At 39.9% G+C, this 27,894-nt stretch overlaps 1 protein-coding gene across 2 annotated transcripts in view; it reads right to left on the minus strand.

Moving 5' to 3' along the window:
• Positions 1-7,923: 7,923 nt before the first annotated feature.
• Positions 7,924-27,894, minus strand: part of SPATS2 (spermatogenesis associated serine rich 2) — a 146,970-nt gene continuing 126,999 nt past the window's right edge. For both annotated transcript variants that reach the window (XM_036761753.1, XM_036761754.1), the window contains exons 9-13: positions 20,482-20,540; positions 19,558-19,667; positions 12,485-12,587; positions 10,271-10,485; positions 7,924-9,127 (exon numbers count right to left, since the gene is read on the minus strand). In XM_036761753.1, coding sequence (XP_036617648.1) covers positions 8,786-9,127; positions 10,271-10,485; positions 12,485-12,587; positions 19,558-19,667; positions 20,482-20,540 — 829 coding nt within the window. In that variant the 3' untranslated portion in view covers positions 7,924-8,785. The remainder of the gene's footprint in view (positions 9,128-10,270; positions 10,486-12,484; positions 12,588-19,557; positions 19,668-20,481; positions 20,541-27,894) is intronic.

Below are 27,894 nucleotides of genomic sequence, written 5' to 3' on the forward strand. Positions count from 1 at the left end.
TTTGTGTGTACATATATATATGTATATGTGTGTGTGCATGCCCACACATGTATTTCCTTTCTCAGCCAAATTTCTAGAAAAAGGAGACCACTTCTGGTATTCATCTCAATCCTTTGGAACATGGCTTCCTATTGAAACTGCTTTTTCCAAAATTACCAATTTATTGCCAAATAGTCCAACCACCTTTTCCTCCTGGATACTCTCCTTCTGGAATTTTTATGACACTGTTCTCTCTTTGTCCTCATCCTACCTGTCTGACCACTCCTCAGTCTCCTTTCTGACCACGATACATATCACACCACCTAACTGTGTGTGTACCCCAAGAGTGTGCTGGTAAATATTTAATAAATGACTCTTTGGGAAAAAATACACACAATACACTTTTACATTTAATCTGCTTTATTAACATTTTCTCCATCACTTCTCAAGTCTAAACAATTAAGAGAACAATAAATCAAGCCCTGATTTGTAGCATTTGCTAATTTCTGAGGTATAAATGCTCCCATTGAAAATTTTACAGTCAGTTCTCTAGAGCTGGTTTGAGCTGGCGCCAGAATACTGCTGGTGTATTCCTAGACTCTGTCTTGGGCTGCTTTCTCTTCTCTCACTATAATCCCTCTCCTAGTGGGATCAGCTCATGTGGGTTTAAGTATCATCTCTATCAGATCTATGTATCTAGTCTCTTCCTTGACCTCCAGTCTCACATCACCAAATTGCCTGTCAAACATTTTGATTTGGATGTCCCATAGGCATCTCAAACTCAACAAGCCTAAAATGAAATCGTTACTTTCTATGAAACTCTTATTACTCTTGAGAGCATCACCATCCTCTTGGTCACTCAAGTTGGAGATGTTGGTGCTTCCTTGACTCTCCGCTATCCCCACATATCCAATCAGTTGCCAAATCCTCTTTTCTACCTCCACAAAATCTTGCATTTTCCTCCTTTTCTCCACTCACACAGCCACAACCATATTCCTCATCATCTCTTCTCTAGTCTCCTAATTCATCTCTACCTCAAGTCTCCTCCTAGTCCAACCTATTCTCCATAGAGCTGTCAGAGTCTAAAGCAAAGGTCTAACTCTTGTGGCTTTCTATTATCTCGAGTCATATGTAAATTTTGTCATTTAAAATGTTTTACAATCTGTCTCCTTTCCTACCATTCCAGTTGTATTACACATCATTCTCCTTCATCCACATGGAGTAGCCAGATAAGCTTCTTTAACTAATCTTCACATGTGGCACACCCTATCTTTATCTGCGGTCTTTATAGGCTTTGTATTAGCTGTGCCCCAGACTTGGAATGCATTCCCTCCTCATTTCCATCCCTTAGATCTCTAGTTTCCTTTAAGGCTTGGTTCAAGCACCACCTTCTAGATGTAGCTTTTCTTGATCTTCCCATCTGTTAGTGCTTTCCCCTTCAAAATTGTAACTATTTTGCATATTCCTATGTAACACCTGTTTCAAAAGCTTCTCTTACAGAAGCTATAGTAACTGTTACTACAGCTTTAAGAGCCAAATGGAATGATGTGGAAATGGCCTTTTTAAACTGTCAGTTTGAAGAAACTATTGAGAAAAGCTGAAGATGCTGTTTTTATGTCATGGCTACAGGGAAGATGGAGACAGAGAAAGAGAGGGAGGAATCTTCTCCCTATCTTGTATGGATTTATTTACATGTTGTCTCTTCCATTAGAATGTAAGTTCCTTGAGAACAGTGACTGTTTTTGTTTTTCTTTGTATCCCCACTGTGCAACAAAGTGCCTGGCACATAGTAAACACTTAATAATCGATGACTGAGGAAACCACTTTAACCTTTATTTTATGATGAGGTCAAACAGGATTCTTAAGAGGAGATTTTGCTTGGTACCTTCAGAAAAATGAATGGTGGAACTCTTTTTAGAAGGAGAGATCATTTGCAGGTACAGTAAGGTTGGAGGCGGCTGTGGGTTTGATCATTCTCACAAATAAAAGATTATAAATAATTATTTCTTTGTGTTATTAGATTGTTAATATGTCATGTATCTAGTAACTTGAATATTATTTACTTATGGGAGATTAAGGGTTTTGAGGAGATATGAGAAACCACTTTGCGAAAGGTTTTCCAGTTTATTAAATGAATAAACTGGTCTTGCAACTCTGAACTAATTAAGATAAAGATGATGTAATTTAGTCATTAATGAAGAAATATCCAAACATACCCCTGTATTACCTCAGAACTAGGAGTGATGACAATGAATATGGAAATCATTTACATAGCAGGCTGAGAGGTGAGTGTGGGCGATGCCACAGCCCCATTATGCATGCATGGAAATGTGTGCTCACACATTTTTATGTATGTATATATACATATGTCTTCCTTGGTTATACTATAAGCTTGAAGTCAGGCCTTTTTTTCACTCGGGTTTTTTTTTTTTTGCATCCTTAGCACCACACGTGATGCATAACACATAGGTACTTAAAAATGCTTGAAGGAAGAACATAGAGGATGTGAGTTTGAATGTATGGTAGCATCAAGTAAAAGTTTATTATGGATGAGGAAGATCTGGGCATATTTGTAGGCAGCAGAGGAGCCAATGGATAAGGAGAGGTCGAAAATTTGGAAGAGAGGAAGACTGAAGGTTCAAAGTACTGAAGAAGATAGGTGGGGATGGGTTCAAGGGCTCCTAAGTAGACAGGTTGGCATTGATGAGAGGGACCACCTTTTTCACTGAGATTGAAGAATGGGGATTTTAAAAAGAACAGATCTGAAGTGAGGAATTGGGGAGTAGAGTCTGTGGCTTGAAGAGAGGAGAGAAAAAGAGCCACTTGGCCAGTTTGATGGTCAATCAAAAAAGAATAAAAAGATTACTGCGCAGTAGTGGGAGCCCAGCTGAGATTTGGGTAACAAATTTATAGGGCATCCAAGCATAATTGTATGGATTTCTCCAACAGCATTTAACATTACGCAAACAGTAGTGGAGGAGGTGGATGTGGGAATAATTCAGGGCTGCAGTTTGAAAGGGGTGATCAATGATAGAATTGAGTAACAGATTCAAGGGTTGATAATAATGTAAAATTGATTGGCTAACTAAAAAGTCAAGATTTTGAAAATAGGAAAGGGAGAACAGGGTAGAGTAACTGGAACTTGCAGAGATGATAGAGTAGGCCTAGGAAGGGTAAGTGAAAGACAGTAGAACAGACTATGGGTTAAAGGAATTACTGAGTTATGGATGCTGGAGGTGTAATACTGGTTGATGAGATCAAGGCTATGTGTGACCGAGTGAAAGTATAGATCACAAGTGGGGGAAGTTGACCAACTGGGAAGTAAGGGTATTTGAAAGGAAATCAACATATAAAGTTGAAAGGAAATCAACATGTAAAATTGAAGTATAAAGGAAGGTGTTCGAAGCGTAGAAAGGAAGACCATTTGCTTAGTCCTGAACTCCAGAAAATAGGGAGAATTGCCTCAGGTCTGGAAGATAACTGCCACTAGGATGTGGATCCCTGAAATATTTGAATGGTTAGAAACTCAAGACAAAAAGAGATCACTGAGTGGAAGTATTCAGGGAGGACTTGGAAATGGCAGTTAGGATCTTTTAAAAACACACCCACTTGCCCTCTCAGCTTATTGTAGTGGGTGGGAGGGACCAGCTGTAGGAAGGAAGGTACATGCAGTATGGTAGAGGGTGGCTAGGGATGCAGTGTTTTCAGGAAGGATACCGTTATGGTCTGCCTGGGTTTTAGCAAAGCATTTGACAAAGCCTCTCCTACTCTCCTTGGGGAAAAGATGGAGAGATGTGGGTTAGATGGTAGTAATTAGGCAGATTTAAAACTGCTCAAATCGCCAAACCCTGAGAAGTCAATGGGTCTATGTCAGTTTGGAAGGAAGGACTCTAGTGGTATGTTCTGGGGGTCTGTTCTTGATCCTGTGCCGGTGACACTGTCATCCATCACTCAATGACACAGATGACACGGTTATCAAATTGGCAGATAGCACGTTAGACGTCAGGATCCAAAAAGATTTCAACAGCCTAGAATGTTGGGTTCAATCTAGTAAGATGAATGCTTAAACTTTAAAATGGATGATGTAAAATCTTAGGCTTAGGTTTAAATCGATTTCAAAAGTATAAAATAAGGGAAGTACCACTAGAAGGTTCATGTGAAAAAGAAGTGGGTTTTGGTAGACCACTTGACAATAGTGTGTTATGACAGCCAATAAAACAAATGCAATGGGAGGAACAGTGCCCACACTGAAGGAGGTAATAGAGGGGGCACAATGGAGTATTAGGAGACCCAAGTTTTTGAATCCTTCCGTAGCTCACTAGCAATGTGACTCTGGGCGAGCTACTTAACCTATCTAGGCCTGTTTCCTCATCTATAAAACGGGGATAATAGAGGCACCTACCTCACGAGGTTGTTGTGAGAATCAAGTGTGATAACACATGTAAAGTGCTTTGTAAACTTTATTATTAATAGTCCCACTGCATTCTTCTATGGTCAAACCCACAGTTGATGATGTTCAAGTTTGGAAATAAAATTTTAGGAAGGACACAGATGAGCAGGAGATGGTTCAGAGGAGCACAGCCAAGATGCTGAAGGATGTCCAAGGTGTTCAACTTGAATCAAAGACTTCTCTTAGTAGGGAAACAAGACAGTTGTCTTCATGTTTAAAGGGCTGCCATAGGAAAGAATGAAATGTTTTATTGGCCCCCCAGAAGGCAGAACTAGGAATAAAAGCAGCAGCAGGAGTTCAGATTGAGATTGATGAAAAGAAAAACACCCTAACAATTATATTTATTCAAAAATGCAATACGCTGCATTGAGGTAGTAGCTTCTTCCTCACTGGAGATCCTTTAGTGGTTTGATGACCACTTTGGGGGGATGCTGCAGAACTGACATGTATTTACATCCAAATTGCATTAAATGCAGGAGTTTTTAACTAAGGGGTCCACAGACCCTCAAGAGGTATGTGGGTAGATTTCAAGGGCATCTGAACTTGAATGGGGCAAAAAAAAATCATCTTTGTTTTCACTAGCCTCTGAAATTATGCATTTTCTTCAATTATGAATTAAAAAAACCCCAACAGAATTCTGAGTCCATAGGCGTCACCAGACTTTCATGACACATACAAAAAATTAAGATGCCCTGCGCTTAGATTGTGGGATTCTGACACAGTCTCTGGTATGTTCTCTCTTCAACTACATACACAACTTTCACTGGACCATAGGTGGATGAGTTGTGAAGCTTCTTCTAAGGGATACTCTCTCTGCCCTGGGCTTTCCTAACACTGTTTTCTGTTCACTGCCTGACTACTTCATACCCTAACATGGGGTACAGACTCCATCCTGGAACCTTTTCTCTTCTCTGTACTTCCTCTCTCATCAGCTCCAATGGTCTCATTACCTCTGCAGATGACTCCCAGATCTGTATGTCCAGGTCTAACCTCTCTCCTGAGCTCCACTTCTGCCTTAGCAAGTGCGCACTCTCCCATTTTTACATGGATGTTCCCTTAGCATCTCAAACTCAATGTGTCTAAAACAGAACTCATCTTCCTTGTTAAACCTTGCTGTCCTCAAAATTTCTCTATTGTCAAGGACACCAGCCTTCCAGTTACCAAGGTTTGCGACTTAATTCATTCTCAACTCCTCTCCCTTCCTCATCCCCAGAGTCAACCAACTGACCAGCTGTCTATTTTATCTCTACATCCTTCATCTCCATTCCCTTCAGATCATTCACCCAGGCAGCAGAGGCCCTTATCACTTTTTACTTGGTAATTCTTCCCAACTGGTCTGTCTCCCTCTTCCAGTGTCTCCCCTCTCCAATTTTTCACAAAACTTTGAAGATACATCTACAGGTATAGGTCTGACCATGCCCTTCCTCTCACCTCCACTCTCCCCACTACCCCCACCCACCACTCCCTTCCCAATCTTCAGGGGATCACGACTGCTTCTTTAATAAAATACAAACTCTTCAACTTAGAACATAAAAGCTCTTCTTAGGGTGGGAGCTGATTTCACATCATTCCCTCTCATACACATTGGTTGGCATACTGTTTTTCACCTGTTCCTCTGTACAGTCTTACCTCTATTCCTATAATGCACTTTTCCCTCCCTTCAGTATTTTTTTGGGGGGGGGGTGGTATTTCCTATGACTGAGCACAGTACCCTGAAACATGTCAGACAGGAATACAGAAATACTTGTTGAATGTAGGTTCTATTCTGTTTCTGGAGCCTAAATGGGCTCTGGGCAGTGGACAACAAAATCTCTGAATGGAAGGTTTTAGGGCCATCAAGGCAAAGTTTCCTAGTGGTAGCTGGTGATGCAGTGGCTAGAGTACTGGGTCTGGAGTCAGGAAGACCCAAGTTCAAATTCAACCTCTAATATTACCAGCTGTGACCCTGGGCAAGTCACTTAACTGTTTGCCTGTTTCCCAAACTGAAAAATTGGGATAATAATAGCACTTGCTTCCCAGGATTATTTTGAGGATCAAATATTTGTACCACTACCTGGCACATAATAAGGTATTACATAAATGCTTATTCCCTTCTTCCTTTCTTAGTGGAAGGAAGGATTCTGGGTGGCACCAAGAATCTGCCTTCATTATTTTTAGGAACTGCTGTTCTAGACCATTAAGAATTTCATACTTTTCTCCCAAAACTAAAATCTTCACTGAAGGTAAAATCGTGGGATATGTGACATTAGATGAGCCAGGTTTTAATTTTAAATTGGTTTTCCGAATTTGTCTAAACTTTTCCTCAAAGCAGATTTAATTCTGAAACAGAATGAAGGCATATCAACTTAAAGGAAAACTTGAAAAAAACCGTGGATATTCATTGGTTCACATGTTGGTTGTAACTTTCATAAAGTGACAAAGAAGATACATAATCCCTCAAGGTTTGTTCTGATTCTATGATTGTTTTTTTTAAGCAAGTATTCAGAAAAGCAGGAAAGACTATCTTCTACCTAGCAGTCTGCTATGCTAATTGGACATGAAATTATCTCCAATTTAAGTAGGAGGGGACAGCGCTCTTAGGATCTGTCAGTCCCTGAGACAAAAACTTTTCTATGCAAGTGAGGGAACACACACCACGAATAAACATATGTCCCTCCAACAGCTGTAGCTCAGCTCCGGCCACAGTGTAATGGTTGCTAAGGTCTGTGTTTCAGATGTAAGGGAAACAAAAAAGCTCCATTCTTTTTAAATTACAGGCTCTGGAAGGGATTCTATGGCTTTCTGTCATGTACATGGAGGGCTACATTACACTGTTAACGCTCACTCTTCTTGCAGTTGAATATGAGAAAGATGGCCAGGGTAGCCTTCAATGGCTTCTTTAATCTCAGTGCCTTCCCTCTGACGCAGTCTCGTGTCTATCTTTGCTTATTGTTTGCACAATTAGGATGTGCGCTCCTTGAGAGCAGGGGCCGTTTTTGCTTGTTTGCTTTTTTTTTTATCTCCAGAATTTAGCCCAAGTGCTTGGCACACAACAGGGGCTTACTCTTTGCTGACTAGGGAGGAATGGCAGTAAAGGTGACTGTGCTAACCTGGTAAGCTCTCTTTTGAAAGGTCACCCTTGACTTTTCTTTCCTCCTTTTCCCACGGAGAACAAGCAGATCTGCTTATTTTGCCTTTCCCATTTTAGTTTGGTTTTTAATCCAAGCATCAAGGCAGCGTGGTGCCATGGGAAGAGTACTGCTTTGAATTTGGAGGACTTGGGCCGACATCTCCCAGCTTCCCCTTCTAATGCTACCTGGGGCAAGTTGCTTAACTTCCTTGGGATGGACTAGATTGCCTCTAAGGTCCTTCTGGCCCTACATCTGTGATCAGATGACTTAGGAATAAGATACCCTCCTTTTCGCCTAGAATAAACCATACAAAAGACTTCTACCCCAGCAGGTCTGAAGAGAAACAATGAAATGAAGTTGACTGCTGCTGTGAAGCACCAAAAGTGGGAACATTTATGCGACTGTTTTTATTTATACACCTATAAAGAGTGACAGTAGTAATTTTTTGATGGGTAACACCTTGTATCAGCATTGCTAATTATGCTGCTATAAATTTAGTTCAGGATCAGCATAAAATTTAGGAGAGGGGGGAGAGAACAAAGATTACCACCCCCTACCCCCATTAAAACATAGCAACTTTTTTTTTCTTTTGACTTTACTTGTATGACTTCCCATCAGCCTCCTGGTTTTTAGTCTAAGATCACAGGAAGAAAGGCTTTCACTTTTTTGGAAAAGAGATTGCAGGCTAGGTTATAGTGCCAAGCAAGACAGAAAACCCAATTTGGGTCTGTAGCACACATTGGAAACAGAGGCAGAATCCTACATGTGTCTGAGATTCTTCTTCTTCCAACCAATAAAGCATTCTCCCACCTTTAGCTAATCCTGGGAGGCATTTGTGGCATCTGCCTGGACTAGAAACACAATAGGGTGAGGTCTGACTGGACCCCTCATGAATCCAGCCCCCAAAGTGGAATCAATGATTCAGGCCTCTAAAGAGAATTGAGAAGGCATGGGGTACTGGGCAAGGGGACTGCCTCCCTTAGGCAGACTTAACAACAGCTGCCTCTGATCCCAGTTGAAAATGACCAAGCGGACTGATCCATCTTACTTGATAACACAAGAGAGAAAACAGTTTCCCTTCTGAAAAAAGTAAAGAGGGAATGGGAAGCAGAGGTAAGAAGAGACCAAAAATGTTTAGAGTGGCACAAAAATGATAAATGTAAACTTCTCTTTGTTATTAAACCTAACTACAAGTTTCCTATAGTCCAGTTATCAATTTGAAGGAAGAAGCCTAATGGGATCCCCCTCAGGAGTTCACTGCTTCAGGCTGGCAGGCCCTGGGCTTGCGCTGAGGGAGCCCCTTATTTTCAGTGGTGTTTGGGCCTGAACGCCCCTTTTTGGATGAGGGGCTGGGCTGGCTTGGTTCCACGATGGTTCCAGTTCCATTGGTCCCTGCTGAGTGGGCCTGGCCTCGCTCATTTGTGTTTCCTGGAGACTGTGGAGCATTCTGATACCTGGACCCAGGTGGATACCATGAGCCATTTCGGTAACGGCCCATGTTGTCATGTCGCACTTGGTTCGTGGGGCCATTAGACCTCTGGCCTTGGGGACGGTAGCCTTGCCCTCCTCTCCTATTCCCCTGCAACACCTGGGAAACGAAGACAGGCTTGAATAAATATTAGCAACAGTGTCTTGTCCTTAGAAGTGTTAACTTAGGAATTCCCAGGCTGGAACTTACGTATCTCTTAAGATTTTTTTTAGCAGAAAACTATCAATCACGCCAACCCAAACCATAGCATCAGAACCCATGAAAACTAAATGTTTATTATAATCTATCTCTACCATCCCTAACCTCCTCTTTATCCAAGAAATATTCTTTTTGAACTCACTTCCTCTAGCCATACAGGCTGGGGAAGATATGGAAGAGAATACTACCAAAGGAACACATTGTAGGGTTTGTTCTTGTCTACCATGGATGGATGTCATATCATTGTCTTGACCTTTTTATAATTTGAAGAAACTTGGAAAGAGAATACCTACCTATTTGATATTAATTAAAACTATTACAAAGTGCTTCATTATGCCACAGACTTGAGATGAAATCACGCTGCTATATACAAAGTGACATGCTTCTTTCTTACTAGAACCCAAAGAGCCTACAGCATAGTATAGTTACCGTGTCCTTGATACTAAGATTGGAACACATGCTGTAAGTTCTTAATAAAAAAACAACACTGATTTTGATTTCTAAAATGTTCTTCCTCCAAACTAAGTGATAAAATTTTTCCCTCAAGGACTGAGTCTGATTTCAACTTTCAGGCCATTGCTTTTTCCCCCATCTACTCTACCTCAGCCGTAATCATTTCGCTTTTCTTCTATTGGTCCTGTGGTATATTGGTAAGGAGTTGCTTTCAAAAGAAAGATTAAAATGAGGTGTCTTCTACTGCTCTCTAGTGGGCTTGCCACTTGTGGTGCTTGTCTACTTTGTGATCAGTGCACAATTCCCACTGCGAGTAATTAATGGGCAGTTCAGCCCACAGCAGCTAGGACGACTGCCAAAATGAAGAATGTAGCAGCACTTGGCAACGGTAACCTCTACTGGCTGGTGGCTGAGAACGTACCAAATGCTCCCTCTGTAACTACGTGGGACTTTAGGGGTTCAGAATGGTGTGAAGACGGAAGGAAATCAGGCTAAACACATGTTGAAAACTGGGCGGTTTTTGAGTTATCAGTTGTCAGAATTTTAATTCCATGGCTTTTCATCCAAACTCAATGGGGAACATCAAGTTACCTCTCTATGAGGCTGGTAGGACCGGCTGCTGGGATTTGCTATGGTTGCAGGCATCTCTCCTGCTGGTGGGTTTTTCTTGTTGGCGTTTGTAAGGCTAGGAGCAGAGGCACAGGTGGAACTGGAGAGAACAGCTGCATCACTGGAGCTGCTCAACGACACAGATGTAACTGAGCTACACCGGGACCTGGTTGAGTAGCTGTTCTTTGGATGGGACACTGAAAGGCAAATATTAACAGCTCATGTCCAATGGCATGGAATGATGAAGCATCCCCCTTTCTTCACTTCTCAAGGAGAAATTTAAGGGAAAAAAAAACCAAAAACAACCCTGCCTGATGACGTTTTACAGGAAAAACAGTTTGAGGTATTAAAGGGAAAATTCTATGGCCCTGACCCCCAGGGAAGAATTTCTTCTTTGCCTCCTCTCCAAACAATAGGTATTTAATAATTGTTTTAAAAACTGAATTGTCTTCCTTACATATATCTTCCAAGAGTATGGGTAAGAAAACCTTGTGATAAACTTACTCCATTATTCTATGGAGAATAAATAATAATTATAATACTGAGGAGGAGATCTAGGACCAAAGAACAGACCTGAGAATAGTAGTACTCTTTCCTCCCACCCACCCCCCCCACCCCTCATTTCTGACTGCTGATTCTTGGCAAATACTTTTTCCCCTCTTGTGGACTTAAGTTCTAGTACCTGATTGAATCTGGAAATAGGACAATAGGCAATTTTCTCAAGTTCCTATGCAAGAACATGGCTAACAAGGAAATATGTTTTACATGACTTCACATGTACAATTGATATCACATTACTTGCCTTTTTAATGGGTGGGGGAGTGGAGGGAGGGAAAGAATCTGGAACTTAAAATTTTAAAAAAAGAAAGTTAAAAACAAATAACTTAAAAAGTTCCTATGCAAGGAACATTATAAAATAAACATTTTTATAAAGGAGGAACAAGACAGAGGAGTTAAAGCTGGGTAGGAATAATCTTCACAATTCATATATATTTTACCAAAGTCTTTCCTTCTTTACAAAAATGACTCCTAGTTCCAAGTAAAATAGAAATAAACTCATGCCAGGGAGATTCCAAATAAATGTTTTATTCAATGGTTTGAAAATTTCTCCCAGAATTGTTTTGAATATAGGACTAACAGTAAGATCTCTGAGACTAGTTCTACCTAGCTTGCCTAGGATAGAAGTGCAGTGGCAATTCACAGGCCCAATCCCATTACTGATCAGCATAAGACCTGTGATTGGCTCTGTTTTTCTCAGCTGGGCCAGTTGGCCCCTTATTACATGGCTCGGAAGGTCTTGCTTCACCACAGTTCAATGCTCCTGAACTCAAGCAATGCATCTGATTCAGATTCCTCAGTATCAGGGATTACAGACCTAGATCATTGGCTCTTCCTTCAACAGGACACCAGGTCCAACGTTCCACCTTTAGGATTACTTAGATGGCTTGGGAGTCAGGAAGAGCTGAGTTCACATCTGGCCTCAGACACTTACATGCTGTGTGACTCCACTTACGTTTGTTTCAGCTTCCTCAACTTCAAAATGAGCATAGTAATAGCATCTACCTCCCGGGGTTTTTGAGAAGAACAAATGAGTTAATATTTGCACAGTGTTCTGCCTGGCACATAACGGACACTATAGAAATACTAGCTTTTATTATTATTAAGGCAAAAAACCTAAAAGGATCTCCAGCCAAATTCTTTACACAGAAGCCAATGACTTGTCACAGAAAATCAAAAAGACCTGAGGAGTCCTATCTACGGAGCCGGAATCGCTCACACCAGGTGCTAAGAGCACTGACTAAAGCTCACAGTCTGAGGACTGGAAGGACCTTAGCAGTCACTGAGCCCAAGCCTCTTATTTTACAGGTGAGGAAACTGAGGCCCAGAGAAGTAAGATGATAGGCTCAAGGTCACACAGGGAGTAAGTGGCACAGCCGGGTTTCAAATCCAGCTTTTCTGAGTCTAAATTCAATTTATTTCCATTGTATCATGCTAAATTCCATGACCATCACAGCCTCATTTTTATAGATGAAAAAATTTAAGCAAAGAAGATTTAAGTGCCTTGTATTACTGAATTTCAGGAAAGCAACCAGTACTTTAGACTCAACCAGCACTTCATGTCTTGTCCCTCCTTCCACTCGAAGGACCTTCTCTTCTCACCCACCCTCGTCAGCACCGACAGTCTCACCACCTCACCTTGTCCAAATGAATCAATGCTCATCTTCAGCGTGTCAATATCACATGTGAACCGGGCTACCCGTCCTAGATCCTCATCATATTTACGTTCGCTAACAAAGTGCTGAAAAAAAAAACATTCAGGGGAGATGAACACCTAAAATGGAACCTATTCATTGCCACACAAAGACATAACGAAATTTTGTTTACTATATATCCTTTCTCTGTTTTGCCTCAAAGTTCACAATCTTCGGTTCATAATCTGATTATTTTACTAGGGTTTTTTTAAAATCCTGAACTTAAACACAGAATAAAAACAGCATTTCCACACATACCATAGAATAGGAGAGGACTGTACACAAAAATGCTAATTTCTACTATGTAGGACTTGCTTTTCTTTTAAAGTACATAATAGATTCAACATAAAACTTCAAAGAGTCCCTGCTGGGTGTGGGGGAACAATTTTATCACAATGCCCCCATCCCTCTCATCTCTTCCTTTCCATTTCAGGGGAAAAAAAGAAAAAAAAAACTTTGTAACAAATGTACATAGATAAATAAAACAAAATCTCATAATGGCCATGTCCAAAAATGTACATTTCATTACTACCAGAGGTCTGAAGTTGAACTCATTTTTGCAAAATTCTTAGACAAAGGACAGAAGGTGGTAGGGGTGGGGGCTGTGTGGAACCATATACTTTATATGATGGTCCAAGTTCTCAATATGGAAATACGAAAATAAGGAAAAGAGAAAGGAGAAAAGAACATATGAGATTAACTTTGCACCACTGGTCACCCCTCATTTCTACTTTATGGAGGGTATCAAAATCACAGATTGATTATGTATTTTCTATTTGATTTTACTTTGTAAGTGATTTTATTTTGTAAGTTTGAGCCTGTATTTCACATATGATTCCACTCTGTAAATGATTTTGTTCTGTAGTCTCATATAACAAACCTAAGCCTCTTCTTTGTCTCTCAGTGAAGAAACTCACAAGTTCAAAAGTTGTTTTTCTCTCATAAGTTAGATGTCACAGTTTATTCTCCCTACTGATCACTATTAATTAAAGAAAAACTGGGCCAAAGTTTAGAAGTTCAATATTCTCATAAAACACTCCTAATTTTAAGGGAACTGTTATCCTAGAGCCATACGCAAATCACTGTGTGCCAAGGAAGTTTGTTATCCCTCATAACTTCAGCCTCTGAGAAACTCTTTGACATCTGTGTATTATCCTTGAAAGCACACAAGCTGACCTGGTCCCATCTCTGCTTATCCTTGCCCAATTAAAGGTTGTCTTAGCCCACCAGAAGCCAGTAAGTCCCCATCCCTGGTCCACTATCAACGGCTTCAAGAAGCAGCTGAGTCCGACAAATCCATAACGCATTATTCTAAGCTGGGGTGTGTGTGTGTGTGTGTGTCCACTTTCCTCACCCCCATGATGCTGACAACCCTATAACCAATTTTATCATTTTCTAACCTACTCTGTTCTGTTCTTTGTTCTATGCTTATTGAGTTGTGCCTTTAATTCTTTGTCTTTTGGTGAGAAACTGAGGCAGCCATTACACCCCTTTATTAATAGGTTCATGCCCTGTTAATAAACTGTTATCTTGCTTAGAGAAAATGTGCCTCAGTTTACTTTTGCTGAATTTCACTAGCTACAAGGGAGTCATGGGAAACAGAGGCAGCAAAATAAACTGGGAAGCAGACAAGCAGACAGTTATGAGGAGCAGTCTCATTAAGGGATAATTTGGTATATTTTATCAAATTGAGCCTCACTTTTCCTCTCTATAAGCCATGGTTCAGAAATCTTTGATTTTTTGAGAAAGTATTTATTCAAAAAGTCATTTTGTAAATGAGTACAGCTTTTGCTAGAAGTAATTTAATCCTCTCAGAAGATTCTTTTCTTGGTCCAGACACAGCCCTATGGAAACTCCGTGATACTTGAGAATAAGCTTTGCTATGTGAAGGGGGACTACTGCAACATACAGTTTTTGGTTGCCTGCCATTATGATGGGACTGAAGACAACCCCTCAAGACAGTTCCCAAATCAAAACCAAACGAGCCTCCTGGGAATCTTTCCTGTAAAATTTAGACCCAAATTTGAATGCTGAATAGCTCAAAAAAGATAGGGGAAAAAAATCTACATCCCAAACAGAAGACAGTCACTGAAGTAGAACTGACCAATATCCAAAAGAAATACTATTGTTCTGTCCTGGAAAAAACCCTTCTCTTTTCTTTCCAAATATGCCCAACCAATTTAACACAATAATGAAACTTCAAAAATCCTGTAAACATTCACAATCTCATCAATGGCACAGCTGAGGTGTAGGATTACATCCGTCCTGGGTAAAAGCCTGGCATCATAAAGTAAAGGGCTTGTGGGTGAAATAAATGGCCATTTACATGTTAGACTTTGTTATTAGGTGCTTTCAGCAAAGAAATGCCTTAAATCCATGAAGTTTCAGGACATGTGACTGGGCTCTTTTGTGATGAAGACCTAAAACTGGCAATCTGACAGGCTAATTAAACCAATCAATGAATCAATAAGCATTTATTAAGCATCTTCTAATAATACCTAGTATTGGGTACTGTGACATGTACTAGGGATACAAAGTCAAAATATCAAACAATCCCTGATCTCAAAGAGTTTACATTCTATTGGGAGAGACAAGATATGCATAAATCTGTATATAAAGAATAAATATGAAAGACAAAGCCAAGATGGTGGAGCAGCAGGAAGCAGTACAGCAAGTTCTACCTCCCTTACCCCCAAACTCCTCTAAACAGATCTAGGAAATGCACCAGACTGAATTCTGATGGGGTAATCCAAGAAAGCCACAATGATTCATTTTGCATAGGGAAACAGAGAGGTCTGTGGACACTACAGATGGTGTCTGACTGGGAGCAGCTGCATGGAGTATTCCCTGCCTTGGCAGGGAGAAGCTGTGCATGAGGGCAAGAAGAGGACCAGTACCCATACAGAGGCACCACAATAAGGATATGTACCATCTGGTAGCTTTGTTGCCCAGTATCCAGTTCCAGATCACAGATCTACAGTGGACTGAGGAAGGAACATGTGTGCCCAGGGTTGGCACTCTGGGGGTAAGGAGTTATCCTAAGTTTTAGGAGGTATACTGAGAGAGAAGTAAGTTCAGAAGTAAGTAGAATTGGTATAAGTTCTGACCCCAGGAATGGGGGTGGGTGGTGGTGGAGTGGGTAGGGGGTGTCTTAGTTTTAGCTTCTAGCTCAGTCTGAAGCCTGCAGAGGAATAACTGGAGAAGGAATCTAGACCAAAAAGGAAACTATAGTTCTGTCACTCTGAACCTGAAGAGCTTCCTAGCTGGCTGACAGTGGCTGAATCCAGCAGGAGTGTCCTGTTGTTTAGACCCAAATTTAGATCAAGAATTTTGTAGACTCAAATCAAGGGCATAACAATCAGACTTTGCCCTGGATCACACCATTGTGAAAGCTTTCGGACAGATCTTAAGCCTGAGCTGTTCCTGAAACTGGAATAACACAACTCTCAATATCCCAAGAAATCAGCAACAGAATCAACTCCTCCAGAAGTTCACAGAACCCAGAACTAACGTCAAGTCCAAAGTCAAGAAGTAGGCTAGAAAAATAAGCAAACAAAAAAAGAATCCCTCTTTGAGAAGCTGTTATGGTGACAGGGATACTAAAGACACAAATCTAGAAGAAGAAAATGACTCTAAAACATCTCCAAGTAAAGGATCAAAGAAAAGACACAGATTGTGCACAAATTCAACTAGAATTCCTGGAAGAAATGAAGCAAGAGTTAAAAAAAGGTTAAAAATATAAATGAAATAAAAGCATGAGAGGAAAAAAATGGAAAATGAGAGCTATGAAAGAAAGAATTGGAAAGAGAATTTAACAGTTTGGCACAAGAGGTACAAAACTTTGCCCAAGCAACAAACTCCCTGAAAATTAGACTGGACCAAGTGGAAGCCAATAACTCTATGAGCAAAAGGAAAGAGAAAGAAATTTGCAACTGGACTACCTGAACATTAAGACCAAAAAAAGAACCTAGACATCATATTTTAAGAAATCTTAGAACTGTGTAGATGTCTTGAACCAGAGGACAGAGTGGAAATAGAAAGAATCAATCTCCTAAAAAAACCTCAAAATGAAAACTCCCAGGAACATTATAGTCAAAATCTAGAGCTCCAGGTCAAAGGAAAAATACTGCAAGCAGCCAGAAAAAAAAATTCGACTAAGGAGATACATGATTTAGCAACTGCCACTATGAAGGAGCAGAGAACTTGGAATATGATATTTCAGAAGGCAAAGGATATATAGTTATAGCCAAGAATAACTTATCCAGTAAAGCTAAGTATAACCCTACAAGGGAAAAAAATAAACTTTTAATACAATAAAGGACTTCCAAGCATTGCTGATGAAAAGACCAGAGCTGTGTAGAAAATATAAAGTTCAAACATAGGAGTTGAGAGAAACTTAAAAAGGTAAACACAAATAAATAACCATAAGGGACTAAACTCCTTACATTCTAATATGGGGTGATGATACATGTGCCCCCTCTGAACCCAATCATTATCAGGGGTCACAGAGGAGTCTAACTGGACAGGCCTGGGAGTGGTTCTATTATGTCTTGATGATCCTAAGAAAAGAATGGAAAGAGAGGAGAAGAGAGGGTGAACAGCGGGGTAAAGTTAGGGAAAATTATCTTACAAAATCAAGGTGCACAGGTAGACATGTATACAAAAACAAATTGGGGGAGTGACTGTCACAAACCCCATTCTCATCTGAACTGGTCAAAGGATGGCAAAATATACACACATAGCTGGGTACAGAAATTCAATACACTCAACAGGGAAATAGGAAGGAAAGGCAGGAAGAAGGAAGGGGGAACTAGAGGAAGGGCAGACTAAAGGAGGTATACTCTTAAACAAAACAAACTCTAAGGATATATAAAAACATTTATAGCTCCTTTTCAAAGGACAAAGAATGGGAATCTGATGGAATACTATTGTGCTGTAAAAAATGATGAAGGGTTTCAGAGAAACCTGGAAAGACTTACATGAACTGATGCAGGGTGAAGTGAACAAAAACAACAGAATAAGTTATACAATGACCATAATATGGTAAAAACATACAACTTTGAAAGAATTAGAGACTAATTTGTGTAATGACCCACCATGATTCCAGAGGACTAATGATAAAACATGCTACCTACCTCTTGATATGAGAGGTGAGGAATTTAATAAATGTGCAGAATGAGATGAGTTGTTTTGGATATGGCCAATGCAGAAATTTGTTTTGCTTAATTATATCTTTATAACAGGGGTTTTACTTTTCTTTTGTTCTCAAATGGGAGGGGGAGAGTTGGAGGGAGAGAACACAGTTTTTTTGATCATTAAAAAACATATAATTAAAAAAAGGAATGAAATATGTATACAATAAATGCCAAATATTGTTGGCGTTGATTAGATGATTAGAGAGGGAAGGTAGCAGTTGTTGGGGAGGTGGAAGGGAACAGCAAAGGTGTAAAAAGCAGCCTTAAACTATACCTTGAAGGAAGTGAGGGATTCTATAATATAGGCAGAGATGAAGAGTGAATACATTCTAAGTGTGGGAGGTGGCCACTGAAAAGGCACAGAGATGGGAAACAGGATACCATGTTTGAAAAACAGAAAGGTCAATTTGGCTGGACTGGGAATTATGGGAAGAGGAATAATACATAAGATTGGAACAACAGGTTGGGCGAGGTAACTAAAGGCTTTAAAAGTCCAAAGAAGTTAATATTTTATTCTGGAGGGAAATAAAATGCATTAATTGGAACAATTTACATATTTCTTACATATTACATAACAGTGCACACCAATCCTAATTAAGAGGTAACATTTATTACCAAGAGGCAGCTTGAAACAAGGCTGATTTCTTGTCATTCTTCTAATTATAAAACAAATCCTAGCACTCAGGTGGGCAAAAGTGGCCAAAAACAGGGGTGAAGGAAGTAAAGTGAGCTTTACTTAAGGCATTTTTGAATTCTAAAATCCTTAATTGCACAGCACCTACTTCAGCAAAGTAAAAACTTGGAGACAAACAGATCCTTAGTGAGTCTGCAGAAATATTTCCAGAAGCTTTTAAGCCATGTAGGAGGAGAAACAGAAGAAGCCTTGCCAGAGCCAGATTTTCTTATCTATTCAATTCCAATGGGGTTTCCATCTTCTCCCAGAGAACTGAATGGGACTGACATAATGAGTGGGAGATTTCTTGCAAAATTTGCACTGTGGTTTTAGTTACACAGGAAAAGGTGCAAAATTAAGTTAATTTCAGTCAGAAGTAGGACTGCGTAAATAGTCATACTATAGCACTAATTTCCTAAGAAACTAGAGGGGCTTTTGTACCCAGACTACCACTTTGTATTTGAATTTACAAAGGCTGTTCCAAAGTCTCCACAGCAATAATCTTCCTTTTGAGTATTTCAATAAATCTAAAGGGTTGGGAAAGAGCACAGGGAAAAAAGTAAAATCACACTATTTCTACATTCTATGACTGGTGGTTCTTATTATTGCTATAGAGTTATTTAGAGATCTTGCTTCTACAATGAAGCAGGAAACTTCAACAAGCTTTCTTAGAACCCTTGATAGCTAGATCGGGAAAGACTGTTCTATTTAAGGAGCTAAAAGAGGAAGAAGCCCGAACATGGAACCTCTGATCTTTATAAACAGATTAGTTAACAAGATATACAATCACACCTTTTAAACAATGATAATCAATGTAAAATAATAGTTTTTCCTATGAAGTTGAAACTAAAACCTACAAAATACATCACATATTTTTCATAATATTTGAGACAGCTAGATGGTATAGTGGATAGAATGCTAGAACATATGAGTCAGGAAGATTCTCAGCTTCAGTTTCCTCGTTTATAAAACAAAATAATATAATAACACCTACCTCAAAGGGCTGTTGTGAGGATCAAATTATCTAGATAATACATGTAAAGAGGTTTTGTAAACCTCAGTGTATCACCAAAATGCTAGCTATTATTATTACTAATAATAAATCAAAGAAATTTATGAGATGGTCAGAAAGGAGAAGTATGCCTTTACCTTGATGTCAGCTCTAAGCTCTACCAATTGTTCCTCTGACATTCGAACAGCCACATCAGTCATCTTCTTGAGCATCTCAGCTTTTTTTTGTCGGCTGAGCAGTATTTCCACTGAAGAGAAAAAAATAAGTAGGCTGCTAGGAGACTGAACCCTGGAAATTTTATTATTTGCAATATAACATTAGTTAAAGGATTAGTTCCCATAACAGGGGTACCAAAGGGTCTGATGCCCCCAATCCTTCTGAAAGGCCTTTGATGGCAGAAGTTTTAACTTCTTGGTCTTCAAAGATGATACTATATGAACATAAATCAGAATTTCCTCCTGAATTTTCCCCAGAGCCAAATTTAAAGGAATTTCACTAGCACCTGAGAGTGAACTTATACTATGAGGGAGATATAGTAGACAGACAGCCTGTGTGTTGAGATAGTGCTAGGGCAATGATAAGACACCTACAGGAAGGCCATCAATAAGCTGGGTGAATGAATGAAAAAGAAGAGTATTTATTATTACTTACTATGTGCCAAGCACTATTTTGGAGATGCAAAAAGAAAAAGGAAGATGAGGCTTGCTCTCAAAGAGTTCAAACTTAAACTGAGGGAGACAATATGAAATATAGGTCAACTGCAGGGCAGATGGAAAGATGTGGGTTCAGCAACAGGGTAGAAGGCAAGGTCGGGGGGTCCTAGGTGGACCCTTGCCCCCATTAAGGATTTATGGGACAACATGGACGTGAGCTGTCTAGGTTGAGAAGGTGAGAATGGGTGGGGACTTACACTCTTAAAAGGAGTATCCTTATCAATGAGATTATAGATCCACCGAGGCATGTGAACCCACAATGTAAAATTTTAATAAACTTCTGTATACCAAGTGTGTAACTTCTATTTGTTATTAACAGTTTTAAGAGTTTAATTAAAAATTACTTACTTGCTTCAGCTTTTACTTTGTCCATTTCAGCTAGCAATGCCACTTCCCTGTCCATTAGGCTAAGGACAAAAAAACAGAGGAAAAGGTGTGATTAGGAACCTAAAGATGATAGTGTACTGTTTTTATCTGACTGGAAAAAAGCTGATAGATCTCACAGGATCTGATACCTGGAAGGCATCTCAGCAACCAATCCTTACACAAAAGGAATCCCTATCATCATCTGATAGCCTCTGCTTGAAAACCTACAAGAAGAGGTAACCTCTTGAGGCAGCCCACTCCGCTTTTAGATGGCTTAAAGTAAAATCCTTTAGGGTACAACACTAGAGAGCCATGGTGACCTTGGACCATTACCAACTCTTCTCCTAGCCTGGACATCTAAATAGTTCTGAATTCTAATTGTATTCAAAACCTTACGTTTTCCCACAAAAATAATATGATATACTTTATCGAAAGCTTTGCTAAAACCCAGGTAAATTATATCCGCAGCATTTCACTCATCTACTACCTTAATAATCCCATCACAAAAGGAAATGAGGTTAGTCTGGCATCATCTGCTTCTGATGAAGCCATGCTGGCTGTTGGTAATCACTGCTTCCCTTTCACGATCTTCACCAACTATCTCTTTAATGATCTGTTCTAGAATTTTCCCAGGAACTGAAGGCAGACTCACTGGACTATATCTTGCATACTGTTTTTTTTGGGGGGGGGGGGGCAGGGAAGAAGGAGAATTAGGACACTTATTCCTCTCCAGTTGTGTGGTGTCTCTCCCAATTTCCAAAATCACTGCCTGCTCTGCAATCACATAAGAGCCAGGTGACTCATGGGTGATCTCTTACTATATCCTTACTTATCTTGGGCATCAACTAACTCTCTGTTGGTTATTTTTGTTCTTTCATTTCCAGTTCAAAGATCATTCTCCTTGACTAAAGAAACAGAAATAAGGAAGAATTGAGCAGCTCTACCTTCCATCATCCTATCTATCAAAAGCAAAGATCCCATCTCCTTTTTGATCTTCCCTTTTTCTACCAAAACTGATCGGGACAGGCGTCTGGACCTGTAATGTCATTGGTCTATGGAACTTTTGGATGCAGGAATTCCCTCTCCTAATGCTAGTCAGCATCTTCTCTGCCACTCAAAGTCTTAGAGAATTGCCCAGAGCACAAGAGGTTCAGTGGCTTGTCCAGGATCAGAATGGCAGTCCGTGTCACAGAAGGTACTTGAATTCAAATCTTCCTGGCCTTGGAGCCAGCTCTTTATCTACTAGACCATACTTCCCCTTCTGGTACTACTTAAAAACAAAACAAAAAAACAACTCTTAGCTGTTTTGGCTTCCCTTACCAGCCTCAGTTTATTCTGAGCTTTAGCATTTCTACTATTATTTTTACAGGATCATGTCATGTTCGTAAATTTATTTTCTGTTACCTGGCTTTGCTTCTACATGCATACATTCCTTTTTAAAAACAAAATTCTGAGTTTGCTGTCATGCTTCTTGTGTGTCCATAGAGATCTCTTCAGATAAATCCTAATTTGCCTCCTCATTGGAATTATTTCCTTTTGTGTCTTAGAAATTTCATTCTTGAGCATCAACTATTACTCCGGGGTTGACTTCCTCTTAAGCATTTTACTCTGTGGAATCCTCCCTATCTTTTCCATCAAACCCTCTAATAGATATTTGCTTTCTCAAAAACTACAGTGCACATCAGACTATTTTCAAATTCTCTCTCCTTTTCTATGACAAGCTCTAGGAAGAGGTGACCATTTGCTCCCCACCCCCAGGGTTCTCATCACTTCCAACCCCACAACAAGTTCCTTTGTGTTACTGAGAACTGTTATGTTTGGATGGATGAAATTATCATCAAGGCAAGTCAAAAAGTTATGAGCTACTCTACTTTTGACAGAGTGAGGGAACTATAACAGATGTCTGGGTGATTGAAATCTCTCAACACTACTATACAGGGTGTTCCTAAAGTTTGGACACATAGGCAAAAATGCATATTTTCAAGAAATGAAATGAATGAAATTTTCAACAACATTTTATTTAATTGGAATATTAACAAATGATATCTTCAATATGATCTCCATCATTTGTGATGCGGTTGATGTGCTTTGCAAGATTCATGTGAACTTGATGCAATTAACTCCACATTACCATCAATTTTAGCACATTCACTCTTCATGTGTTCAATCAAGTGTGTTGCCTCTGTGGTTTTCGTTCCGTACACCTTCTTCTTTAGCATACCCCAGAAAAATAAGTCAGGGGGCTAAGGTCTGTTAATATTCCAAATATTTCAAAATACGCATTTTTGCCTATGTGTCCAGACTTTAGGGACACCCTGTATAGTGTCTCTGCGATGACAGACTTGTGATATTTCCTGATTGTTTTTCTCTGTCTGTGTAGGTGGTCTTTAGTATACGCCCACAAGATAACTTCTATTTCTCTCTCCACTGATCTTTACCCAAATACGCTCCATCATAATTTCTATCTATCTTTCCTGATATGATTTTCTTAATAGTGCTAATCGACCTCTCCGTGTGTGTGTGTGTGTGTGTGTGTGTGTGTGTGTGTGTGTGTGTGTGTGTGTTCTGAATTAGGTTTACCCATGCAGAGCTATGGTCCTGTCATGGATTTCATCCCACCAAGTACTGGTAATACCTATGGAGTCAAATTTGTCCCACTGCATCAGAAGCTCTAGTATCTTTTGTCTATTGCCTAAACCTTGGGTATTTGTGTGTCAATATCTGAGGCCAGGGGTTTTACTACTGACTCTTTTCTTGGATTTCTGGTTTGTGAACTTCTGGGCATCTCAGTGCGTGCGTGCGTGCGTGTGTCTGTGTGTGTGTGTGGACAGCTTCTCTTTATGGTATCAACCTTGGGAGATATATGTAGATCTATTACACAGATAATTATTTCTCTCCCACATCCTTTTTAAAGTGCTTTTGATTAAGTATTTCAGGACACCTGACAAAAATATTTTTACACACCTTTCTAAGGTGTACTCCATCTCTGTCCAGGAATCTGTCATCCCCACATTTTAAGCTATGCTCCTGAAATCCAAATCCCATTTTAAGGTATCACATTCTTATACAACTTTTCAGTTCCCAGATTAATTTTTCTCTTCTTCATCCCTTGCCTTCAATGAATGAGCAACAGTGAGGAAAACATAACTTTCCTCATTTGATTATAATATTGAAGGAATGCTCACCATATACTTAACACCATACAGAATACATTAAAGATTCAGCCTTACTTATTCAGCAAAGGAGGAATTTTAAAAAGAGTTTTTAAACAAACTAGTGAAATTGTTCCAAGTACTGAAACAACAACAGAGATTCAGGAATGTTATCCTATCCTTAAATCTTATAGCTTTAACACCATAAGTCACTATTACCAGCAGGTGGCAGTAGAAAACTTCAAAACACATTAAAAGCTACACTCAAATGCAAAGTACTTGTGGAAATTCAATATGCATCTCACACATTTTTCATCTTATATTCTGGTCTAGAAACTGGACAGTTTTGTTTCTAATAAATTTTTAGCAACCAATACCCCTACCAGGGCATGGAAAATTCAACCATGACTAGGATTTGTATTTGTAAAACACACTACAACTTCACCATACCCAAAGATTTGGTAAAAGGCTCTTAGAAATCAGAGGAGTCAAAGAAATATACGTTGTGTTGGTATCATGCTAAGCATTTAACAGCCACCTAGAAGGGATGGTGTCAAAGAGCTCTATCTTGATAACAATGGTGTGTGTGTGTGTGTGTGTGTGTACTAATCAGGAAACCCTCCCCCAAGTAAATTACAGTACAAAAAGGCAAAGTAATAAAGATAAGTTTAGGTCTTCTATGAAGTCAACATTCCTTTATCTTTGTGTCAGATATGAAGAAGTTGCTTGATCAAACCTGATAGAATTAAAGGGCAGCTAGTCACTGACCTTCTAAAGGCTCAGCCATGGCACTAGTGGTCTTTAAAAAGCGAGAAAGTGGGAGCCAAGATGGTGGCTGGAAAGAAGGGACTCGCATGAGCTCCCGGAGAAGTCCCTCCAAAAACCTATAAAAAACGGCTCTGAACAAATTCTAGAACTGGAGAACCCACAAAACAGCAAGAGGGAAGCAGGGCTCCAGCCCATGACAGCCTGGATGGTCACTGGGTGAGGTCTATCGTGCACGGGGCTGGGAGCAGAGGGGAGCAGAGCCCAGTGTGGGCGACGGCAGGACCAACCAGACCAGGAGCCAGGCGGAACAGGCCCTAGCGCCCTGAATCAGTGAGCTGTGGCAGTTTCCCGACTTCTCAACCCACAAACACCAAAGACAACAGAGAAGGCAGTCATACCCTGATGAAAAACTCAAGGGTCAAGTAAGTTGGCTGGGAACATGGCCAGACAGTGAAAATTGACTCAGATGCAGTCTTAGACTTTGGAATCTTTCTTTGGTGACAAAGAAGATCAAAACATACAGCAAGAAGAAGTCAACAAAGTCAAAGAGCCTACGACAAAAGCCTCCAAGAAAAACATGAACTGGTCTCAGGCCATGGAAGAGCTCAAAAAGGATTTGGAAAAGCAAGTTCGAGAAGTAGAGGAAAAATTGGGAAGAGAAATGAGAGAGATGCAAGAAAACCATGAAAAACAAGTCAATGACTTGCTAAAGGAGATCCAAAAAAATACTGAAGACAACATCTTAAAAAATAGACTAACCCAAATGGCAAAAGAGCTCCAAAAAGCCAATGAGGAGAAGAATGCCTTGAAAGGCAGAATTAGACAAATGGAAAAGGAGGTGCAAAGGACCACTGAAGAAAATACTACCTTAAAAATTAGACTGGAGCAAGTAGAAGCTAGTGACTTTATGAGAAACCAAGATAATATAAAACAGAACCAAAGGAATGAAAAAGTGGAAGACATTGTGAAATATCTCATTGGAAAAAACACTGACCTGGAAAATAGACCCAGGACAGATCATTTAAAAATTACTGGATTACCTGAAAGCCATGATCAAAGAAAGAGCCTAGGCATCATCTTTCAAGAAATTATCAAGAAGAACTGCCCTGATATTCTAGAGCCAGAGGGTAAAATAGAAATTGAAAGAATCCACAGATTGCCTCCTCAAAAAGATCCCAAAAAGAAATCTCCTAGGAATATTGTTGCCAAATTCCAGAGCTCCCAGATTAAGGAGAAAATACTGCAAGCAGCCAGAAAGAAACAATTTGAGTATTGTGGTAACATAATCAGAATAACACAAGATCTAGCAGCTTCTACATTAAGGGATTGAAGGGCTTGGAATATGATATTCCAGAGGTCAATGGAGCTAGGATTAAAACCAAGAATCATCTACCCAGCAAAACTGAGTATCATGCTCCAAGGCAAAATATAGACTTTCAATAAAACAAAGGACTTTCAAGCTTCCTCAGTGAAAAGACCAGAGCTGAATAGAAAATTTGACTTTCAAACACAAGAATCAAGAGAAGAAAGAAAAGGTAAACAAGAAAGAGAAATCACAAGGGACTTACTAAAGTTGAACTGTTTTGTTTACATTCCTACATGGAAAGATGATGTGTATGATTCATGTGACCTCAGTATTAGGGTAGCTCAAGGGAATATGCATATAGATATATATGTGTATGTATATATATATATATGTGTGTGTGTGTGTGTGTGTGTATGTATGTATATATGTATGTGTGTGTGTATATATATATATATATAGACAGAGGGCACAAGGTGAGATGAATACGAAGGGATGATATCTAAAAGAAATAAAATCAAATTAAAGGATAAGAAAGGAATATATTGAGAGGGGAAGAAAGGGAGAGATAGAATGGGGTAAATTATCTCGCATAAAAGTGGCAAGAAAAAGCAGTTCTGTACGAAGGAAAGAGGCGGCAGGTGAGGGGGGAATGAGTGAATCTTGCTCTCATCAGATTTGACCTGAGGAGGTGTTTCAACAATCTGGCTAGCAGCTGTTGTGGGGGTGAAAGCCAAACAACAAGAACACTACCAGCACACTGCAAAAGTACAGGTTCTTTTGATCTGCTTAACTAAGGAAAGCAAGGTTAAGGGGTTGACAAGCTTACTTTAATTCAGCACACAAATATCATTCACTTAGTTCAGGGGAAAAAGGCAGCACCCTGAACTTCAGAACAAAATACAAATTACAAACATCGACAGACAGACCTTGTCTGATTCAAATCCCAATACATAGTTACCAGAGTTTAACAAAGCCTTCAGCATCCAGGTTACAAGCTGGAGGCCCTTAGCTACAGCTGCCCGGAGTCTCCACATCAACATCATCTGGAGTGAGGGCCCCTGCACAAATGGCTCTGTCCTCTCTTCTTATAGGGCTTCAGATGTCATCAAACGTCATCTGAATGACCAGAACTTAGGCTGCTATGTGAACCCTGGGAGGTTCACATCCACATTGGTTGGGTTAACACCTAATAGGGGTTAGAGCCTGCAGCTTAGCACGTAGTAAGACTCAATGAAATACACTGAATTACCCAAAAGAAACAAAGCCAAACTAATTGCTAAGAGTGCATTTTGCTTACCAACACAGGAGGGAATACCATACACACTCAATTGGGTAACTTACCCCATAGGAAAGGAGGAGGAAGAAGATAAAAAAGGGGGGATGATAGAAGGGAAGGCAGATGGGGGAGGAAGGAATCAAAAACAAACATTTTTGAAAAGGGATAGGGTCAAGGGAGAAAATTCAATAAAGGTGGATAGGTTAGGAAGGAGTAAAATATAGTTAGTCTTTCACAACATGAGTGTTATGGAAGGGTTATACATAATGATACGCATGTGGCCTATGTTGAATTGCTTGCCTTCTTAGGGAGGGTGGGTGGGGAGGGAAGAGGGCAGAGAATTTGGAACTCAAAGTTTTAAAAACAGACGTTCAAACACAAAAAAAAAGTTTTTGCATGCAACTAGGAAATAAGATATACAGGCACTGGGGCATAGAAATTTATCTTGCCCTACAAGAAGGGAAAAGGGAATGGGAGGGGAGTGGGGTGACAGAAGGGAGGGCTGACTGGGGAACGGGGCAACCAGAATATACGCCATCTTGGAGTGGGCAGGAGTGTAGAAATGGGGAGAAAATTTGTAATTCAAACTCTTGTGAAAATCAATGCTGAAAACTAAATATATTAAATAAATTAAATAAATAAATTAAAAAAAAATAAAAAGCAAGAAAGTACATAGGGCACAAGACAGAACATTTGTGAGCCGAGAGAGGTGTTGAAAGAAATAGGCTCATGAAACCCAGATGACTAACTTGGGAGCAGCATAAGAACACCATGAGAGAAGAAGGGACATTAGGGTCCTGCAACACAGAGGGGATTGTGAGTTGCCTGCGCCTCTACTAATGTACTTTACATGTGTCAACTCTTCCCACTGACACTGTCTTTTTTTGGGAGGG

This window comes from Trichosurus vulpecula, chromosome 5 (genome assembly GCF_011100635.1).
Source record: "Trichosurus vulpecula isolate mTriVul1 chromosome 5, mTriVul1.pri, whole genome shotgun sequence".
NCBI classification, from domain to species: Eukaryota; Metazoa; Chordata; class Mammalia; order Diprotodontia; family Phalangeridae; genus Trichosurus; species Trichosurus vulpecula.